The 22,106-nt window shown below is 36.5% G+C and overlaps 1 protein-coding gene and 1 non-coding gene across 5 annotated transcripts in view; one reads left to right on the top strand and one right to left on the bottom strand.

Annotated features, from left to right (window-relative positions):
- LOC145514266 (uncharacterized) overlaps nucleotides 1–22,106 on the top strand; it is a 718,708-nt gene that overhangs the window by 605,493 nt on the left and 91,109 nt on the right. For 3 of the 4 annotated variants that reach the window (XR_014060003.1, XR_014060006.1, XR_014060005.1), the window contains one exon: nucleotides 7,818–7,977. Coding sequence is in view for 1 of the 4 variants with exons in the window: in XM_081511614.1 (XP_081367740.1) it covers nucleotides 7,818–7,905 (88 nt within the window). In the remaining 3 variants the exon portion in view is untranslated. Of the gene's footprint in view, nucleotides 1–7,817; nucleotides 9,145–22,106 lie in introns of those variants that run through there. The other variant, XM_081511614.1, reaches the window with a different exon arrangement.
- Nucleotides 15,057–15,128, bottom strand: TRNAC-GCA (transfer RNA cysteine (anticodon GCA)). The gene has a single exon. It is a non-coding gene; the product is annotated as a tRNA-Cys (tRNA).

Here is a 22,106-nt window from a genome sequence, read left to right as displayed (position 1 = left end):
CATACACATGCAGTTTTATATAAGTGATGTGTCATACCTAAGATAAAAAATAAAATAATGATTTTCTAGCCCAGAAGTTGGCAAACTACTACTTGTGGGTCAAACCCAAGTCACTTGGTTTACCATTTTACCTTTTTCATTGTGACCTGGTAGATTTTGGTATCTTTCTCTACTGCCAACGCAAACTCATTGGACAATCACTATTAATATGCATCTTTTGTTCTTCTACCATATTGTGAGTTGAGCCTTCTTCACTCTTGTATTTTTAAGAACTAGCTCAGTGCCTCAAAGAGGAGGCACCAGATGAATATTTGTAAATGAATAATGAAATATGAACAAGTTAAAAAATTTTCCTTTATTAATCTTTGGTTACTATCCTATTTATACACTGGACCCTGCCAGTTCCAGCTGCTTTTCTCAAGCAGGTCAAGTCCTTTCAGACCTTCTTGGTATTCTCCCTACATGATTGAATCTTACTGTCTTGTTTTCTTAGAAACTTTCTATTCCAAGCAACTGGCTAGCACATCATGACCTTTTCCGTGAAGACCCACTCAACGCTCAAAGACCAAAATGATCATTCTTGCATGTCCTCTGCTAGTGCTTTGTTCCTTTCTCTGTTCTGGCAGGAACTAGTCTTAGGGATTTGTTAGGTTATTCTTCTCCCCACCCATGAGGAGATAAAAAAATCTTGGATGAATTGGTGTTATATAGTAGTCTGTTTAATGTGGATTCTAGGGAATGCTAACCATTATTGGAACACTATCCTCAAAGATACATCTTCTTATTTCAAATTTTATTTTTAACCTTGCTTGCTGGGTCACCATAATCGTTTCAGGATTTGGGAAACAAAGAGTTAGCAAGAATAACTTTGCAAAATTCTCAGGATCTCACAAATGGCTTTCCTCATCACCCCCTTTTAAGATAAGCCTTTCTCCAGGAGACTAATATCCGTTTGTTTTTTTTACAAAGTTATTCAAGTGTTCAGCTCACTTGACCTGATGCTTCAATTTGTGTTTAATCACTTGGACTCCTCATTTTGAACAACTGTTTACAATTTGTATAATTTTCTTTAGTAACACTTGATTTCCTATGAATGAGACAGAGTGAAACTAAATAAAGAGATTTTCTATCAGGTGCAAAAAGATTTCAAAGAAGAGAAAGTTGTAATTAACTCTTAGACATGGAGTCAACTATTATTGTGGTCAATTGTGTATGAAATAAAGCATTTCAAATCTGTAGTAAAAACAAATTAAAAAAAATTGTTTAATCCCCTTTATCTGGAAACTCTCTCTCTCCGTTATCTCCATCTACTTATTCATTGTGAGTGCTAGCATTAGTAAAGGCTTTCCAGGTGGCACTAGTGGTAAAGAATCCACTTGCCAATGCAGGAGGCATAAGAGACACGGGTTTCATCCCTGGATTCCGGAAGATACCGTGGAAGAGGGCATGGCAACCCACTCCAATGTTCTTGCCTGGAGAATCCCATGGACAGAAGAGCCTGGCAGGCTACAGTCCATGGTGTTGAAAAGAGTCAGATGTGACTGAAGCAACTTAGCACAGCATTAGTAAATTTTTCTTTTTTAGGAATTCATTTTGAGGCAAGTATATTACAATATGAAATAGGAATTAGGGAGATGTTTTGGTATTGTACTACATAATTGGAGGAGAAACATTTTCAGAGAAGAATGAAGCAAGTTCAGGAGAGAGGTAGAAATAACATATGAAAAGATAGCACTTCCTAGTTTCCTCGAAGTCATTGTGTCTACCAATAAAGCCCCTTTTCAGCCCAAGCAATTTAAATTTCAGCTTGTGTTATTGCAAATAAGAGTCCCAAATGAGAAAAAAAAAATCAAAGTCACATTCTGGAGTTTGAAGAAAATGAAGACTTTGTATGAATATATAAGGACTTAATTTGACTAGAATATCATCTCATTTCTTTCCATTCTGTACCCTTCCTGTGACTGTGATAAGGAAGCTGGTCTTATATTTTAAATAGAGAATGAGCTCTGGCGAAAAATGTGTTAGTTCATTATTTGTAGACAAATAAGTAAGCTGCTGCCAGTGAATACTTCAAGTCACTGTTGCTCACCTCCAAGATTGTACCTTGAAATGAATAAAATCTGTAGAAAAAGATATAATTTCAATGTGCCCCTTCATGATGGGGAATAATTTTAGGAAGAAAAGATGAAACCGCATTATTGAATTTTTTTTTTTTTTTTTATAAATTTATTTATTTTAGTTGGGGGCTAATTACTTTACAATATTGTAATAGTTTTTGCCATACATTGAATGTTGATAGTCCACTGAAGTTACTGGTGGTGTTTGTAGGAAAAATGGCACTATAATAGTATATATGTGATAAGATATTTTGTTTCATATGTTTCTGTAAAACTCCTCTGTGAAATTTTCTGAACCTAACTAGAAACGTATTTATAGTTTCACATTCTTCGGTCTCCTCTCTACTATCTCTCATGTGTATCATGATTCTTATAGGATAAAATATTTCGAGAATATTTGTGTGCTGGGAAGATAGTTTCCTCTTTTGTTATATTCTCTATTATTTCTGAACTCTTGGGTTTTGGATTGTGTAATAGTCTACTTAAAAGTTCCCTAAGTCATTTTTGTGTAACTGCACAGAAGCAGTGGTGCTTAATAATAATATTTAACATTTATTTAGGAATTACTGTATTCCAGTAGTCTTCCAAGAATTGCCGGTATATTATTTTATTTAATTCTCCCAAATCAGGAAGAGGTAGGTACTTCTACTGTCACTTCCATTTTACAAACTAAAATAATGAAGCAAAGTGAGTTGATCAACTTGCCTGAGGTCACACAGCTAGTCATTGTCAAACAGGATATAAACTGAGAGTCTGTGAGACACTACATTCTATATCTCTTATGGTAAAAAGGTCAGTGGATTACAAGGCCAGAGTCTTGAGTCCTGATTCTACTGCTTATATCATGGGAAGTCTTAGCTAGCCTCTTGTCTGACGGGGGCAGTTAAGACCTATCTCATTTGGGTGTGGAGATTTAGTAGGCAACATTACTCACCCAGCTATGTGAGAAGTGATAGGAATAGATTAACAGTTTTATTGGTTCTGATATTTATATCAAAGGTGCTGAATTTGAAAGTGCTGTTACATTCTACTAAAATGTTATATGTATGTATATCTATGCAATTTTCATGAATACATGGTCTGAGTTTCTATAGCTTCATCTAAGGGAGCTCCAATAGCAAAAGAGATATAGACTAGATAAACTTATAATTTATCTTGCAGTCTAGGAGATTTTTGAAAATTAAAGGAGATATTATTATTAATCATTCTGAGACAACAGGTCTGAATCAGAAAGTATAGTCACTCTATAAATAGTGAATGAAAATAAATATATCTGGACTTTAGTTTTCTCTTATATATCAACAAAGATGTCAAATTAAATTATTCTCAAGGGCCCTCCTACTTCTAAGGTTATATGACCAGTCTTCAGTTAACTTTAAATCCAACTGATTCAACATCCCAGTCAGATCACTGAAGATTGCCTTTTGTCATCTGTCACTGGAGAAGATAAACCACATTTACCATTGAAAGCAAATGTGCAGTGACAACAAAGAAAAAAAATCAAAATGCAAATCCAAATATCAATAGCATTGTGATAATTCGGTTATGTGTCATTTAGGGAGGATGCCATGTTCATCCATTTGCATGAAGAATTATGGGGTGACTCTTTTTTTAACATATGGAAAAGCTGCATCTTCAAACAAAGTAGAAATGTTCTGATGTTCCATAAGACTCAGGTTGGCAAGGCCTCTCTTTGAACTCTGAGCATGGTTTGATTTGTCAATTCTACACCTAGTATAAAACAATATCACCTGAGCATCAGTATACCCATGGTCAAATATCTGTAATGACAAAACAGTGTAAGGATGCCAGCATTTGTGGTGATTATAAGATGGTATAATTACCTTGTTGGTGATTCATGAGATTATTCTCTTGGTATTCTTGTTGACCTAGGATCTATGTCCTCTTTAAATGTACCTTGGAACTCTTCCAGGTCTGTGATAAAGATGAACAGACCAGTGACTGGAACCAAAGTTGTTCAAAAAAATATTTGTTAGGTTGAAGCAAGGAAAAAACCATGAAATTCCAAAGAAATAAAAAAAAAGAGGAATAGTGCAACTACTCTCTGTGCTTGCAGTTTCATGCTAATATTTGTTATTAAATACAATAAAATGTTATAGGCTAGGCTTTGATTCAGTACATGCCCCCGGAAAGCCACATTGTCTTACTTTGTAAGATGTGGTAAGATAAACATAATATACAACTTATCATTTTAACCATTTTAAAGCTTGCATTTCATTGACATTAAATACATTCACAGTGTTCTGAAATCATCACCACTATCCAGTTCCAGAACGCTGTTGTCTCCCCAGATGGAAAACCTATATCCAGTAAATAGTTACCCTCAACCCTGCCTTCTCCAAGCTCCTGGCAATCACAAACCCACTCTCCACCTCTAGACATTTGCCTATTGTTATTTCTTATAAAGGTTAATCTAAATCAACGTCGATTAAATTTCAGAAGCATTAACCATTTTGATGGCCAAGAAGGCTCTCTCTCTTGTGGCAATAGCACTTTTTTGGGCTGGTCCTGGAGTATCGCAAATGAAGGTGGAGGCCACAGGTTAGCAGAACCTCACACAATCTGTTACTGGCACAAGATAAAGGCCCAATCCAAGCTCAGTTTTACTTGAAAGGTTTTCATAAAGGATACATGGACAGGGCTTATCTCACCAGTTCTCCAGTAAGCAGTGAAACCATGCACAGGGGAGAGTGGAGAGGACATTTTCTGGGGAGACTGGAAAAGTTAATCCGGGACCTTTCTTTCACCCTGGGATGTTTGTTCCTATCAATGTGTGGGATTGGAGAGATTTTGGTATCTCACTGCATGTTGCTCCAAATAATCTTCAGTGAGACTTTGTGGCACTATAGGCTAAATATCAAACATCATTAATTACCTGCCTGTGTTCTTGATTCTAGGCCAGCACGTCTCTAGTTCTGAGCTGAGGTTAGTCTGGCTTGCCAAGCAAAAGATGCTGGTGTGAAGCTCCTTGTTCATCCAAAGCTACTGTGAATTCAGTGTCACAGGAGAATAAATTGGTTTTGCCTGAGATCTTGATCCTTGACGTAATTGATAACAGGCCTTGACATTCTTCACATATTAACATGTATTTAACAAAAATATTTTAGTCTGAAAAACATGCATATTGTGTTTCTTATTGATTTAGGGGCAGGATATGTTATTCTTTTTTTTTTTTGAGATTTTTTTGATGTGGACCATTTTTAACATCTATATTGAATTTGTTTGACTAGTGTTTCTGTTTTTCTGTTTTGGTTTTTGGGTCACAAGACAAGTGGGATCTTAGCTCTCCAACCAGGGATCGAACCCACGCACCCCTTGTATTGGAAGGCGAACTCTTAATCCCTGGACTGCCAGGGAAGTCCCTGATATTCTTGATTTAATAAATCTTTTAAACTTTTTCCCAATGGCCGTGTTTTCCAACTCTTATCATGATGGTTTAACTTCTCAATTATTAAGCTTCCAGTTGGACTTTACTAAGGCATTACTTGCTCTCTTTAATGAAATAGCATGCAGTTTCCTTTCCCTGTTTTTAAAATGCATCCTTAAAAACACTATTTATTTTTCCTTAGAAACCATTTGTCCTTTATTTTTCCAACAGAAATATTTGGGGTTTAATTAAAACCGTCAAAAATGCCATTAAAAGATCATTAGTAAAAACACCTGGTGCCATTATTACTGAGCACACTTTTCCCTGGAGCCCAGAGGAACTTTCAGTGTGTAGAAATGTGTGTATCATTTGCTTTATGTAATTGTGGTGCTGGATTTTTGCCGAGGTTTGGAAATTTTCATGCACTCCACTCAGAAATTCTTACGTTGGACAGTGTGAGAAGTGCCACACCCAGTGAACCAAGTACCTGTGTGTGTGTGTGTGTGTGAGTGTGTGTATGCTCAGTTGCTCAGTCGCTCAGTCGTGTCTGACTCTTCATGACTCCATGGACTGCAGCCCGCCACAGCCCTCTGTCCATGGGATTCTCCAGGCAAGAATACTGGAGTGGGTTGCCATTTCCTTCTCCAGGGGATCTTCCCAACCCTGGGATCAAAACTGTGTCTCCTGCATCTCTTGCAGGCTGATTCTTTGCCACTGAGCCACCTGAAAAACTCTCAAGTACCTTTACATGCTTTGAATAAACATGAGCTCTAGATTCAGGCTCTACTAGAATTTCACCTTCAGTTTTATATCACTAGCAAGAGAAGCTGAGTAAAGTATAGGGATCATCTTTACTCACCATTGCATGCCTGACACAGCAAAATGATCCCAGATCTGCTGTCTGCAGCACAGATTTACCACTGGAAGGAGCTAGAGTAAAGATATTGAAAGAACACAGTGTAACGGGGTAGCAGTGTGATTAACAGTGGCATGGAGGAAAATGATAAGGGGGAAAAAAAGAAAAAGAAAGACTGGCCTTACCTTCTGAAAGGCAGAGGCTCAGATTTGAACTTCCATGGCACTGAGATACATGAGATCACTTAAAAATTTTGAAATGTAGAACTTGTATAAAAGTCGTAAGACAATAGCTTGAAAGCCTGTCATTTCCTTTTATTTTGCTTACATCAAAGATACAAAAGAGAAGCAGTAAAGAGATGGAGAAGGGATTGGAGGCCATTACTCTCTCTCAGAGAACCCTTAAATCTTTACAAAGGAGAGATCTCAGAAAAAAGATCTGCTACAAACATTTAACTCTTTATTGGCCAAATTTCACAATCGTCTCATCTCAAATAGAGATGAAGTTTATTTGGCTTAACTGAAAAAACTTTTTCTGAGTCAAAGCATTTGAGATCACTAATAATTCAGTTAAGTATGAGAGTACTGGTGAAAGTTAAAACTGAAGTCTGAGACTGATTCTAAAAATATTATCATCCAGTCTTTTTTTCCTGAAAATAAAAAAACTAACAAGAGAGATATTCAGTTATATATCCTAGAGTTTCCCCCATAGTCAGAAATTCTTCTCAGCTTCTAAATTAATACAACTACTTTGTTCTATTCTTATTGATAAGAGGTAAAATAATTAAATGAATTACTGATGATAGCCTGCGCTTATTATTGCTGGGCAAAAGTTTTGTTTAAAGCATTAAGACAAATGGATCATTTTTAAAGTTACATTGATAAGTATGCAGCTCACATTAGCAATAATATCCAAAACATTCAGATTAAGTATTCTTTGTTCCTGGCATAACAGAAAATTGACCAGGAAGACTCTGGACTACATGATTACTGTGAGTCCTGAGGGTGTCTCCTTGATGAAGTAGGCAGAGAATAGGAGTCAAGGATGTTCTGTCTTTCAGATACCATTCTATCTAGGCACATCATTCACTAAAAAAATCAAGTCATTTCTTACATATCCAAATCATAAGCCATTTATTCTGGTAAATGGTCGATTTTTTGGTGGAACCTACATTTCCAAAAATTAATCTTGAGCTACAAGTGTGTTGCTGAATTTTATGCTTCAGTTTGACTGGACTATGGGATGCCCCAAAAGTTGTTAAGTCATAATTTCTGGGTGTGTCTATGCAGATGATTCCAGGAGAGATTAGCACTAGAATTCCTGAGCTTATTGCAGCAGATAGCCCTTGCCATTGTGGGTGGGGACCATACAATTTGTGGAGGGTCTGAAGAAAAGCAAAAATGCAGGGGAAGGGCAAATTCATTTTCTGTCTGACATTTATTTTCTCCTCCCTTAGACATCTGTGCTGCTGGCTCTCAGACTTTCAGACTTGTATCCGACAGTGTATCAGCCTCCCCACTGTCAGGCCTTTGGGCTCAGATTGAATTGCATGACTGAATTTCCTGGATCTGTAGCTTGCAGATGGCAGATCATGAATTCTCTTCCTCCATAACCACGTAAGTCAATTCCTGTTAATAAACAGGGATTATATATATCTTCTTTTTTATATATCTACATATATCCTATTAGTTCTGTTTCTCTGGAGAACCCTGACTAGTACAGCAAGGGAGGAAAGGAGAGAGATTGATTTCATTTGAGGGAATTGATTCAGATTAGCTCTCTCTTTGAGTGTCATGTTTTTTTCCAGTATATGAACGCTCCTAGAATTTCTGCAATTAATGTTGTTCAACTCATCCAGAGTTATTTGCTCTCAGAAGCATTAAAAATATTTTAATATATAGCATACTTTGAAAAACATTTTATTATGCAAACTAACTCCTGGGATTTGCTTTCTATGGGCTAATGAAGGATTGTGTTATTTGCTCAGCTGTATCTGATTCTTTGTGGCCCCATGAGGGACTGTAACCCACTGAGCTCCTTTGTCCATGGAATTCTCCAGGCAGGAATACTGGAGTGGGCTGCCATTCTTGTCTCCAGGGGATCCTCCTGACCCAGGGATAGAACCCCGATCTCCCACATTGCAGGCAGATTCTTTACTATCTGAGCCACCAGGGAAGCCCTAATGAAGGATGACCATTAAAAAAATATATGTGCATATACTCACATACACACATTGATTGTTGTGTATAATTTGCCTGATAGTTGTGTGCTTTATTGTGGCTTAGAAACAGCATCTTGTTTGAGGGGACAGGGTTGTTTATTTTGTTTTTCAATGCTTGTTCTTTAATGTAGATTCTGCAGTTTCTACAGAGCACTATTTTGAGTAGAAGGAACAACAGAAGAAAAAAATAATTATTTATGCTGCCATATTCCTGAAAGAGTTCATAAAGTTAAACAGTAACACAAGGGGCAGAGTCTTTAGTTTCTCTGTCTTCTTACATAATCATTTTGAGCATAGTTGCCTAGAAATCACACCATTTTGACATTCTGATCTCTCGTTTGGAAATGGAGTCCCTCCTGCCTCCTTTTCCTAGTCATTCTTGGAAGACTTTTTTAGTCTTTTTTAGTCCTGACTTTTTAAGTCAGAGTAAGAAAAAGCTAGTATTATTCTTTCATCTTTATTAAAGTCATACTCACCTTTATTAACAAATGGTTTATTACCTTACAAAAAGCCAGAATTCTTATATCCTTGGATTAAAGATTTACTAAGCATGGCCCCACCCATCCGAACAAGACCCAGTTTCCCCCTCAGTCAGTCTCTCCCATCAGGAAGCTTCCATAAGTCTCTTATTCTTCTCCATCAGAGAAAAGCGAAGGCTTTCTTAAAGAAATAGAGGAAAACAATAGAATGGGAAAGACTAGAATTCTCTTCAAGAAAATCAGAGATACCAAGGGAATATTTCATGCAAAGATGGGCACAATAAAGGACAGAAATGATATGGACCTAACAGAACCAGAAGATATTAAGAAGAGGTGGCAAGAATACACAGAAGAACTATACAAAAAAGATCTTCAGGATCCAGATAATCACGATGGTGTGATCACTCACCTAGAGCCAGATATCCTGGAATGTGAAGTCAAATGGGCCTTAGAAAGCATCACTACGAACAAAGGTAGTGGAGATGATGGAATTCCAGTGGAGCTATTTCAAATCCTAAAAGATGATGCTGTGGAAGTGCTGCACTCAATATGCCAGCAAGTTTGGAAAACTCAGCAGTGACCACAGGACTGGAAAAGGTCAGTTTTCATTCCAATCCCAAAGAAAGCCAATGCCAAAGAATACTCAAACTACTGCACAATTGCACTCATCTCACATGCTAGTAAAGTAATGCTCAAAATTCTCCAAACCAGGCTTCAACAGTATGTGAACCATGAACTTCCAGATATTCAAGATGGATTTAGAAAAGGCAGGGGAACCAGAGATCAAATTGCCAACATCTGCTGATTCATTGAAAAGACAAGAGAATTCCAGAAGAACATCTATTTCTGCTTTATTGACTATGTCAATGACTTTGCGTGGATCACGACAAACTGGAAAATTCTGAAAGAGATGGGAATAACAGGCTACCTAACCTGCCCCTTGAGAAATCTGTGTTCAGGTCAGGAAACAATAGTTAGAATGGGACTTGGAACAACAGACTGGTTCCAAATTGAGAAAGGAGTACATCAAGGCTGTGTATTGTCACCCTGCTTATGTAAATTATACGCAGAGTACATCATGAGAAATGCTGGACTGGATGAAGCACAAGTTGTAATCAAGATTGCCAGGAGAAATATCAATAACCTCAGATATGCAGATGACACAACCCTTATGGCAGAAAGCAAAGAACTAAAGATCCTCTTGATGAAAGTGCTTTCACAAAGAAGAGAGTGAAAAAGTTGGCTTAAAACTCAACATTCAGAAAACTAAGATCATGGCATCTGGTCCCATCACTTCATGGCAAATGGATAGGGAAACAGTAGAAAGAGTGACAGAGTTTATTTTTCTGGGCTCCAAAATCACTGCAGATGGTGACTGCAGCCATGAAATTAAAAGACACTTACTCCTTGGGAGAAAAGTTATGACCAACCCAGACAGCATATTAAAAAGCAGAGCCATTAGTTTGCCAACAAAGGTCTGTCTAGTCAAAGCTATGGTTTTTCCAGTGGTCATGTATGGATGTGGGAGTTGGACTCTAAAGAAAGCTGAGTGCAGAAGAATTGATGCTTTTGAACCGTGGTGTTGGAGAAGACTCTTGAGAGTCCCTTGGACTGCAAGGAGGTCCATTCTAAAGGTAATCAGTCCTGAATATTTATTGGAAGGACTGATGTTGAAGCTGAAACTCCAATACTTTGGCCACCTGATGTAAAGTATTGACTCATTGGAATAGACCCTTATGCTGGGAAAGATTGAAGGCAGAGGATGAGATGGTTGGATGGCATCACCCACTCAATGGACATGAGTATGAGTAAACTCTGGGAGTTGGTGATGGATAGGGAGGCCTGGCGTGCTGCAGTCCATGGGGTTACAAAGAGTCAGACATGACTGAGCAACTTAACTGACTGACTTGAGTTTATTAATCCACTGTTAGAATAGTTGTGGAAGATACAAACTACTTTGAATATGTCATCATGTTGATCTTTAGGATTTTTTTATTATAATCTGCTGGCTTTTGAATGATCATTACCTATCAAGATCCTTGAGCAAACCTGAAAGATAAAGACCTTTCCAAATGAAGGGCAAGTATTCTTCACTGAAGGGTGTGTGGGCTGTGCCATATCTTTACTGGAGCCCTAATGTGTGACTGAATGTATGAGGAAAAATATGCAAATGTCTTGAAATTTTGAAAACTGAAGTGAATCATGAAAACAGGGCAAAGATCTAGTCATTAAGTGCAGCTATATGACCATGTATCAAAATTTAGTTTTGACTTTTGCTTTAAGAGAAAGATCTTTTTTGAGCATGACTTTTCCATTGTGCGCCTTTTCTTGTCATGGTTCCATGCAATATTTATGGTCATGAAATTTTTTTTTCCTGTTTCAAAGCACTTGGAAAGAATTTTTACTGCTGCTCTTTTAAAGGAATAACTCCTTTTGTGTATGCTTAAATGTTTGCATTATTTCTCATTTAGCTCCAACATGGATGCAGTATAAGTTGCAATTCCAAGTATCAGAGAAGAAAGTTTGGGATTAGCAGATGCAAACTATTATATACAGGATGGATAAGCAAGAAGGTCCTACTACATAGCACAGGAACTATAATCAATATCCTGTGATAAACCATAATGGAAAGGAATATGAAAAATACACACACACACACACACACACACATATAATGGAATCACTTTGCTACATAGCAGAAATTAACACGACATTATAACTACAGTTGTTAATGTTTCCTTTAGGATTCTCCAAATTTGTCTTATGTTATTAGATATATAGGCAGATCTCGGAGATACTGTGATGTTTGCTCTAGACCACTGCAATAAAGTGAGTGTAAAGCAAGACACATGAATTTTTAAATTTCCTCGTGCATATGAAAGTTATGTTTACAGTATACTGTGGTCTATTGGTGCACAATAGCATTCTGTCTAAAAAAAAACAATATATATACCTTAATTAAAAAATAATGCTACTGGAAAAATGGCCCCAGTAGACTTGCATGATAAAGAATTGCCAGAAACCTTCAATTTGTAAAAAATGTAATATCCACAAAGTATAATAAAGCAAAGCACAATGAAATAAGAGAGAGAGAGTTAAAAGTGAAACAACTCAAGGCATCAAATTGAAGCTTCAGCACCGATCACATTATGTAATTATTTTTATTATTATTATTAATAGAGATTTCAAAAATGCTAAATGCTAGCTCGCCCTGTTAAATATGGCATCTCATTGGAAATTCCATGGAAGTCCACTGGTTAAGACTCCTTGCTCTCATAGCTGGGAGACTGGGTTCATTCCTTGTTGGAGAACTATGAACCCACAAGCCATGTGGTGTGGCCTTTAAAATACATACATGTGTGTGTATATATATATATATATACATACATAAATATGTGTGTGTGTTCAGTTGCTCAGTCATGTTTGACTTTTTGTGACCCCATGGACTGTATACATATGTATGTATGTGTATATATATATATATATATATATATGTATAAAATACCATTTACTTGCTTTTAAACAATTCTCAACTGAATAATGTCAAGTGTTACACAGTTATGTCTTAGGCTCTATTTTAACATAAGAGAAGCAATCTATAAGTGGAAGGAGACGTATGCATGCGAGATAGAGAGCCAAAGGCAGTCAATATTCAAAAAATAGAAATAAGGAAGAAAAATGGTTAATGGGAATGTGTCATTTGCCAGGTAGGCAGAAGGGAATGTATAAGTGACTGACAATCCAATTAGAGAATTCTTTGTAGGCAGAAAAGTGTGGCAGAGCAGAAAGTTATGAACTACATAACACACCATGACACAAATTCCCAGGGCAACCAGTACCATTCCATTTTTAAATATATGTATGAGAAAAGCCATGGATGATGAATTTCATAACATCCTTGCTATGCATTACTTAAAATATTTGTGCTGACTGAATGTGATCATATATATTTTTTCATTACAGTTTTTTTTGATATGGTTAATATTTTCTGCCTGTGATATTAGTATGGGTACATGATACTGGCCATGTCGTTTAAAAGCCTACAACAGATGATCAGAATTTAGATGACATCATAAGCATTTGCAAAAAAAATCCACTGCAACAGATTTTTTAAAAACTATTCAGTATTTGTATACTGTATTTTTTCCAGAAAGAATGATGTAAAAATAAAAAGGATGGGTGTATGATAATTATGGGTTGGTTAATTTTCTGATTTAGTGTTGTGATTATTCAGCATGTCACATCTCAGCAAAATCTTAGGAAAAGGCTCTTTTTTCCCCTCCCACCTATCTCCAAAATGGTAGAAGTTATCCAGGCAAAGTAGAGTTAGGTGGAAAATAACTTATTACCTGAAAATATCAAACTCTAGCCAAAACGGACATATTTAAGCCTATAAGTTTTCAGTAGGAAATGTTAATGTTAGAATGTCCATTTTGGAAGCTCAGAGTTTATAAAGACTCAATTCATTTTCTTACAAAAGATGATGCTGATGGATATTGGAAATCAAGCTAAGGCACCAGCATGTTGTTTTTCAGCACAAACTTCTTACATTTGCTTAACAGCATTTGCAATGCTGATCATGTTCTAGGCTTCATGCTGTGATGTGTAAAGAGTAATAACATGAGACATAAGTTATCGATGAAGTAGATCAATGTCAGGGATCATTTCTTTGTGGGCTTACTGGAACTAAATTTATTTACAATCATATATACATAAATATGTATTATACTTCATATCATCATGTGTGTTAATATATCACATATATGTTATATTATGTATAATATATTATTTGTGTTATGTATTTATATGTGATATATAATATAATATCATGTATAATATATTTAACTCTAGATTAATATTAACTCAGTCTTACTGTTATATATAATATATATAAGAAATATGACATATTTTGTTATGTTATATATATCAGTAAGATTAAGATTAACAGTTAAATATTGAGATATAAATTCCATTTCAGTGTTAGACTAAAATTCCAAATCTCTACAGGAGTATAGATGCTTATAAATAGTCCTGGTTGTTGAAATTGACTGATAATTCAATATAGTGGTTTCTCAGAAGCTGCTTTTGTTATATATTTTACATTACACAAATCACAGTTGTTTACATACATACCCAGGTTTAAAACTTCTGCATGGAACAAGACTATGCCTCTTTGATTCATAGCTGTTATCTACAGCATCCAGAGCAGTGCTCAAACATAATTGATGGTCATTAAGTTTTGTTGAATGAATAGACAAGTGTGTGTGTGTGTGTGTGTGTGTGTGTGTGTGTGTGTGTGTGTGTGCCTGCCAATGCAGGAAACTTGGGTTTGATTCCTGGGTCAGGATGATCGCCTGGGGAAGGAAATGGCAACCCTCGAAATCCTATGAACAGAGGAGCCTGGCGGGCTACAATCCATGAGGTCACAAAAGAGTCAGACATGACTCAGTGACTAAACAACAACAATACACAACATATGCATAATAATTGTAATGGCAAAACGATATACCATATTTGAACTTTGACGTAAAAGCCAGGTCCTGGGCTCTTTTCCATATTTGTCTCATGTAATTCTTACCTGCCATGTGGATAGATGATTGTTCTCATTTTACAGGTGGGGATAGTGAAGCTCAGAGAGGTTGAGTAATTTTGCGCAATATCCTAATGTGAGCGAACCACAGAGCTAGAATTCAAAACAGGTTTTCTCTGACACCAAAGTCCCACTTTTTAATGTTTATACATTTCTAGTAGTTCAGATGCCAGCATACCATGCCCCATGGGTGTAATCGAGTATGATAAAGTGCATAATGCAAATTTTGTTAGAAGCTGAACCATTATTAATGTTAGCATTAGTAGAACCCTGAAAGCCTGCCTGAAGTGAAGTGAAAGTCACTCAGTCGTGCCCTACTCTTTGCGACCCCATGGACTACACAGTCCATGGAATCGTCCAGGCCAGAATACTGGAGTGGGTAGCCTTTCCCTTCTCCAGGGGATCTTCCCAACCCAGGGATCGAACCCAGGTCTCCTGCATTGCAGGCAGATGCTTTACCAGCTGAGCCACCAGGGAAGCCCAGAAGCCTGCCTAAAACTACTCAAAAGGAGGGAGCTAGTATTTGGGTAAGCTGCCTCTCTTGGTTGCAAAATTCTTTGGTCTAAGGGCTTTGGTTCTGTCTTCACGAAGTAGAAATATATATCCAGCCAACTATCAAGCTAGTATTCAGATGCTTTATCTAAATTAAATGAAAAAGAGTGGTTTTAAAATAACTTTTTATTTTGTATTGGGTTGTAGCCAATAAACAAATTTGTGATAATTTCAGGTGAACAGCAAAGGGACTCAGCCATACACATACCTGTATCCATTCTCCCCCAAACTCCCAGCCTATCTAGACGGACACATAACATTGAGCTGAATGCCCTATACAGTAGGTCCTTGTTGGTTATCCATTTATAATGTAGCATTGTGTACATGTCCATCTCAAACTCCCTGAATATCCTTCCTCCCAGTACATCCCCCAGGCAACCGTAAGTTCATTCTTTAAGTCTGTGAATCTCTTTCTATTTTGTAGGTAAGTTCATTTTTATCATTTCTTTTTAGCCTCCACATATAAAGGATGTCATATGGTATTTCTTCTTCTCTATCTGACTTCCTTCAAGGAGTGATTATTTTTTAATTAAAAAATGCATCAAAGTATAATATATATACAAAAATGCACATATTATAAATATATAGCTTACTGAACTTGCACACACAGAACACACCTATGTACTTAGCCCCAAGATAAGAAAACAGAATATTACCAGCCCTCCATGCACACTACTTCGCATCATGGCCTCTTAGAGTCAATAATCCTTCCCCTCCCCAAGCATAGACATTATATTATTATCCTGACTTCTAACAGCGTAGATTAGATTAGTCTTTTGTTATACTTTGTATGATGGTGTTATCATTCTTAAATTTTTTTTTGCATGTGATTGTTGATGTTTGATTTCCTTTACTGTATGCCATTTTATTGTACAAACATGGTACAGTTTATTTATTACTTCTTCTGTTAATGAACATTTAGATTTTCCTGGTTTGCGTAACATTCCTATGAACATGTGCTGGGGTATTTTTGGCGAACATATTTGTACATCTTTTTAAAAATTTATACTTGGGAGTATGAGGTTGCAAAGAGTCAGACATGGCTTAGCAACTGAGCATACACACACTGAAGTAGAATTACTGGGTCATAGTTACGTATATGGGCTTCCCTGGTAGCTCAGTTGGTAAAGAATCTGCCTGCAATGTGGGAGATCTTGGTTTAATCCCTGGGTTTGGAAGATCCCCTGGAGAAGGGAACAGCTGTATATTCAACATAGTAGTTACTGCAAAGTATTTTTCCACATTTATATTACCACTAGTGGTATTTGAAAGTTCTGATTGCTCAACATCCTTGCCAATACTTTATGCTTTTTAACTTTAAAAAAATTTCAATATAGTTCTCATGATGAATGTGAAGTAGTATGTCATCGTGATTTTAATTTGCATTTTCTTCTGATGCAGTAATACTGAGAGCCTTTTCACATGTTTATTGGTATATTTTTTTATGAAGCATATATTTGTATTTTTTCTTTTGGGTTATCCTGTCTTAGAATTAATTAGTAAGGATTAATTATATATTTTGGATATAAGTCCTTTGTTGAAAATATATTTTCAAAGAGCTTCTAACTTTGTGAAATGAAAGATTTTATATAGACAGAAAGAGTTAAAATTTGTATATTTTGTCTAATAAAATTGTGTATATGTATATTACATATATATGTATATATATGTATATATTTGCTGAGAAACACCAAATTTTTCCCATATTACATTACAAATGCTTGAATTTTTAGGACTATTGCTCCTTTTTAACCCTCCTCACCACAAGGCCTGTAACACAGTACTCTTCAAGAGATATAGGAAATAAAATTTTTCCTGACTTCTTGCTGATTTGCAAAATAAAATAGGGTTCTTTTGGATTAAGAAACTTACCTTTCTTCTTCATGACCAAGCCTGAAAAAAGACCACCTGGAAACTGATTTCCAGGAGAACACTAAGCAATATAGTTGGAAAATTCAGATAGTAATAAAATTTTGGTTTGAAACAGGACTGGATTAAATTTATTGCAAGCATTTTCTACTCTCAAGCAAAACCAAAAATAAAATAAGAGCAACTTTTACAAATTTGGGTTGAGTATCAATGTTCAAACATCAAACAGGATTAAATCTCAATTTCTGAGGGTTAGAAACAGCAAGATGCCACTTGCTCTTCTTATGGCAACTCTCAACGTTCTTTATGGCGCTTGTCGTGGTGTGTGTCCCAATTGCTGTCAAACAGGCTGCTATATATCTTGCTTAATGTAGGTTTGAATTAAAAATCTTCAGACATTTGTAGGAAAGTAGTGTAGATATAGCTGAGGGGACTCTGAGAAAGATAAATGACTTCACATTCTTCCTATTAAGAACTGACCAGAAACAAGCACAGAGACTGTGTTTTGTTTTTAGAGTAATAAAAGAAGACTGATAGTTTAATTAGTTTAGTATGAGGTTATAAGTGACCAGTCCTGTGCTCCAGCTATTAGCTAGTAAGATGTCATTATATATTTTCAGACAAATAAACTCCCTCCACCACCAAGGAAGGAAAAGTATTTTTATTCGAAGACAAAAAAGTTCTTTTTTAGAACTTGTTTGACACAGATTCCTTAATCATTGTCACAAACATTCCATTTCTTTAGTAAGCTTGCTGAATTCATGAACTGTGCTAGAGAGCGGAAGGTTAAATTTTCCATTTCATTCACTGACTCATATATGCATCCTAGAAAAGGGGGAGTATTTGTGGAAAAGAATGACTAGAAACGTACTGTATTTTCTTCTCCATGAAATGGGGATCTTGGGGTTTGTGAGGCAAATAGGAGATTTGCAAATGTGTGTGTATGTGTGTGCTCAGTTGTGTCTGACCTTTTGAGACTCCATGTCTATAGCCCACCAAGCTCCTCTGCCCATGGGATTTCCCAGGCAAGGATACTGGAGTGGATTGCCATTTCCTCCTCGAGGGATCTTCCAGACCCTGGGACTGAACCCACATTTCTTGTGTCTCCTGCATTGGCAGGCAGGTTCTTTACCAACTGCACCACCTGGGAAGCCCCTAAGCTCTTAAATCTGAAATCTATCCTCCTTCCTCTAGACCAGGATGCCATTTATTAGGATAGTCTTTTTCCTTTTTCATCTTCATAAAAAAAAAAAAATCACACCCTGTCTATCTTCATGTTGGGAAATATTCAGAATCCTCACTAAATCCCATGTGGTATAAGCCCTTTTTATGGTTCATGTTCATTTGAAAGAGTAGTTATCAAACACTAAACATTTACAACACAGACCATGGAATTTTTAGGACACTTTCATGAAGTTCGTAGATATTTTAAAGCCCATCCATGTACCTCCAAATAAAAACTTTGGCATAAAGATACTTGAACATGGAACTTATTTGAAGGAAAAATGGTAAAGACATACATTAAATCCATGATTTTCCATACAACATATTTGCCATGCCATTCACTCCATGTCCACGTCAGGTACTGGAAGTTTAGAAGGAGATGCCTCCTATCTTTTTATCATTCTAAGAGGAGAAAATAAAATTCCCTAAATATTCAATGATTTCTTTCCCTTTCTTATGAGCAATAAAATATACTGGACTTTTTTTCCATGTGGGAAATATAAGAAAGACTTCATCTTTCCATTCAGATAACCATTTTACCTTTGAATGTTTAACTCCACCTACCTATCTGTTTATCTATCAAAGTAACAAAATGGAAAACTAAAGTCATCTCCAAATTCCTCAAATTGCTTCTAGAAATGAAAACAAAATGTTCATTCTAGCACATAAGCAGCTTTTCAGAATTTACTCTCCTAAAGGCTAATTTGTGTTTCATTTCAGCATCTTGCTTTTCTTCTGGTGGAGGATGGGAGCTGTCCAGGTCATGTTGAGTGGAACTGTATCTACTTCATTCTCTTTAAAGTTTTCATGGTCTCTGATGACCTTCTGTTACTTTGTAGCCATTATTCAGCATTGACTTTCTAATTCCTACAAGGCAATGATACCTCTGACACCAGACTGCATCTGTGCCTAAATCAAGGACAAAGACAGGTGGCTTGGTGAGATTTGCTTGAGATTCCAAGATGGTGAACATTACCATATGTTCTATTAGTTTGTTAATTAGTAGGGTGACTATACAATTTATCATCTAAGCAGGGGCACTTTTGAGAGAGAAAGGGGTGCTAATAACAATACGACCTGATGACAGGTGTAAGCTGGGACTGACTGTGGCAAACTGGGGTATATATATGGTCAGTCTCAATTAAGAATATGAGGTACCTCCCCTTTCTTCTGTTTTCTCCTGGAATCACTGAAATCTCCCACATCTCGTCATCCCTCATAACTCTGTCAAGTGATGTGCCATAGACACATAGCTGATGGCCCTCCCCTCAAACCAATTTTTTGAAATAATAGTCTTTTAAGAATTTTAAAAATACATACAATTGTTTTAAGATTTTATGTATTTTATTGCTTTTCTTACAAGTGTTTTCTCTGATGAGAATATTTTTTAATCCCTTATAAACTATTTTAAAATTTCTTTTCATTCTTCAATTCAACTATCACTACCAACCGCCCCCTACCTCCAACATGTGGAAATTCCCAACATCTTATTCTTCCTTACTAGCTATGGAAGCTTTGGGGGAAAGGATTAACCTAGGATTGATCCCCTGGAGAAGAGATAGGCTACCCACTCCAGTATTCTTGGTCTTCCCTTAGGGCTCAGCAAGGGAAATAAAGAATCCGTCTGCAATGCAAGAGACCTGGGTTCGATCCCTGGGTTGGGAAGATCCCCTGGAGAAGGGAAGGGCTACCCACTCCAGTATTCTGGCCTAGAGAATTCCATGGACTGTTTAGTCCACGGGGTCGCAAAGAGTCAGACAAGATTGAGCGACTTTCACTGTTCACTTTCACTTTTCTTTGTCTTCATCAATAATAAGAGAGTAATTACAGGGAATTGTTTAGTGGATGAAGTAAAATATTATTCACGGTGCCTAGAAATCATAGAAAACAAAAATAAACAAACCCCCAAACCTCTGGATTGTATTGAAGTTTCAAGAAACTGTCAAAAATATCTAATTCATAAACTGCTTCAGCTGGAAGATGAGACAGTTGATTTCTCATCTTAAATACTGAGGGTTACAGAGAGGATTTTATAAATGGAAATATAATAGATTCAAAGTATGAAATTTAATAAGCTTATCATTGATTGATTTCATTAACCAACACATTTGTGAATAATCATTAATTGTCACACTAGCCATTGATTTATCACTTGAGGCAGTTGTCAAAACAAACAAACAAACAAACAAACCTTAAAACCAACTCAAATATAAGGATTCCTAATAGGCATTTCAAAACTTTAAGTCTAGCAAAGGATGAGACTTATATTCTTTTCCCTGAGGTTCAAGAATAAGAAAGGGCTGCTTATAGCAAACATTCAATCTGAATTTTAAATATTTTTAAGAATTCTAGCAGGAGGAGGAAATTTACTGATTAAAAGTTAGTTTCCATTTTACAAAGATGTTTTATATTTCTTAGTTTATATTTTCATTAAAAAAAGTCATTATTGCTCCCCACCTTCATAGCATGTTAGATGCTCACCTAAACATTGGAACCAGCCAGTTCCAAAGCGAATTACTTAGCCACTGAACTGGAGAGATAGAAATAGTCTGCTTCTCCATTTTTCCTACCCTTGCAAGACATGCTCACAATGCTCCATTTTTATGTCTATCTTCCTCATTTATGTCTATTTTCCCTAGTTATGTAAACATCTTTCAGGATAGGAGCTGTGCTTTCTTTTTCCTCTTCTTAGCTCCAAGCATCCACATACTGACTAAATGTTTGAATGAATGGATAAGTGGTTTTCTCTTGAACCTTTCCTGTGGATGCCAGTTGCATTGGAGATACCTCTGTTTATTCATCCTTTATTTATTTTTTCATGACATTTAGAATGATGAACATAAACCCATAGTGATGTAGAAATCTTATCTAATTACAGATGAGTACAGTACATAATAAAATCTCTGTGCCCGTAGATTGTCTTTTTATATGTAACTGTCTTTGAGATACTTAAAGATGTAATAATGAAAACATTTTATAAATTCAATGGGAGGAAATTTTCACTAACACCCACAGAATGCACATAACAGACATGGTTTATTCTCTTTGTAAAGGTCAAGACTCTTTAAATTAATTTCTCTTTAAATCTGTTGGAAGATTCTGAATGTTATCAAAAGATCATGTCATTTGACAGAAACTCCTATAGAACAAAAATTTTTTTTTAAAAGCCACTTAGATTAATTTTGAGAAATAAGGCTTGTTTTAAAATATCTAAATTCCCCACCCTTATGGAAGAAAGTGAAGAAGAACTAAAGAGCCTCTTGATGAAAGTGAAAGAGGAGAGTGAAAAAGTTGGCTTAAAACTCAACATTCAGAAAACTAAGATCATGGCATCCAGTCCCATCACTTCATGGCAAATAGATGGGGAAACAGTGGGAACAGTGGCTGACTTTATTTTTCTGGGCTCCAAAATCACTGCAGATGGTGATTGCAGCTATGAAATTAAAAGACGCTTACTCCTTGGAAGGAAAGTTATGACCAGCCTAGACAGCATATTCAAAGAAGGCAATGGCAACCCACTCCAGTACTCTAGTACTCTTGCCTGGAAAATCCCATGGACAGAGGAGCCTGGTAGGCTGCAGTCCATGGGGTCGCTACGAGTCAGACACAACTGAGCGACTTCACTTTCACTTTTCACTTCCGTGCATTGGAGAAGGTAATGGCAACCCACTCCAGTGTTCTTGCTGGAGAATCCCAGGGACAGTGGAGCCTAGTGGGCTGCTGTCTATGGGGTCGCACAGAGTTGGGCATGACTGAAGTGACTTAGCAGCAGCAGCAGCAGCAGCAGACAGCATATTAAAAAGCAGAGAC

Source organism: Giraffa tippelskirchi, chromosome 7 (genome assembly GCF_054371585.1).
Source record: "Giraffa tippelskirchi isolate mGirTip1 chromosome 7, T2T-mGirTip1v1.2.pri, whole genome shotgun sequence".
Taxonomy (NCBI): Eukaryota; Metazoa; Chordata; class Mammalia; order Artiodactyla; family Giraffidae; genus Giraffa; species Giraffa tippelskirchi.
This window is presented reverse-complemented; position numbering and strand designations above follow the sequence as displayed.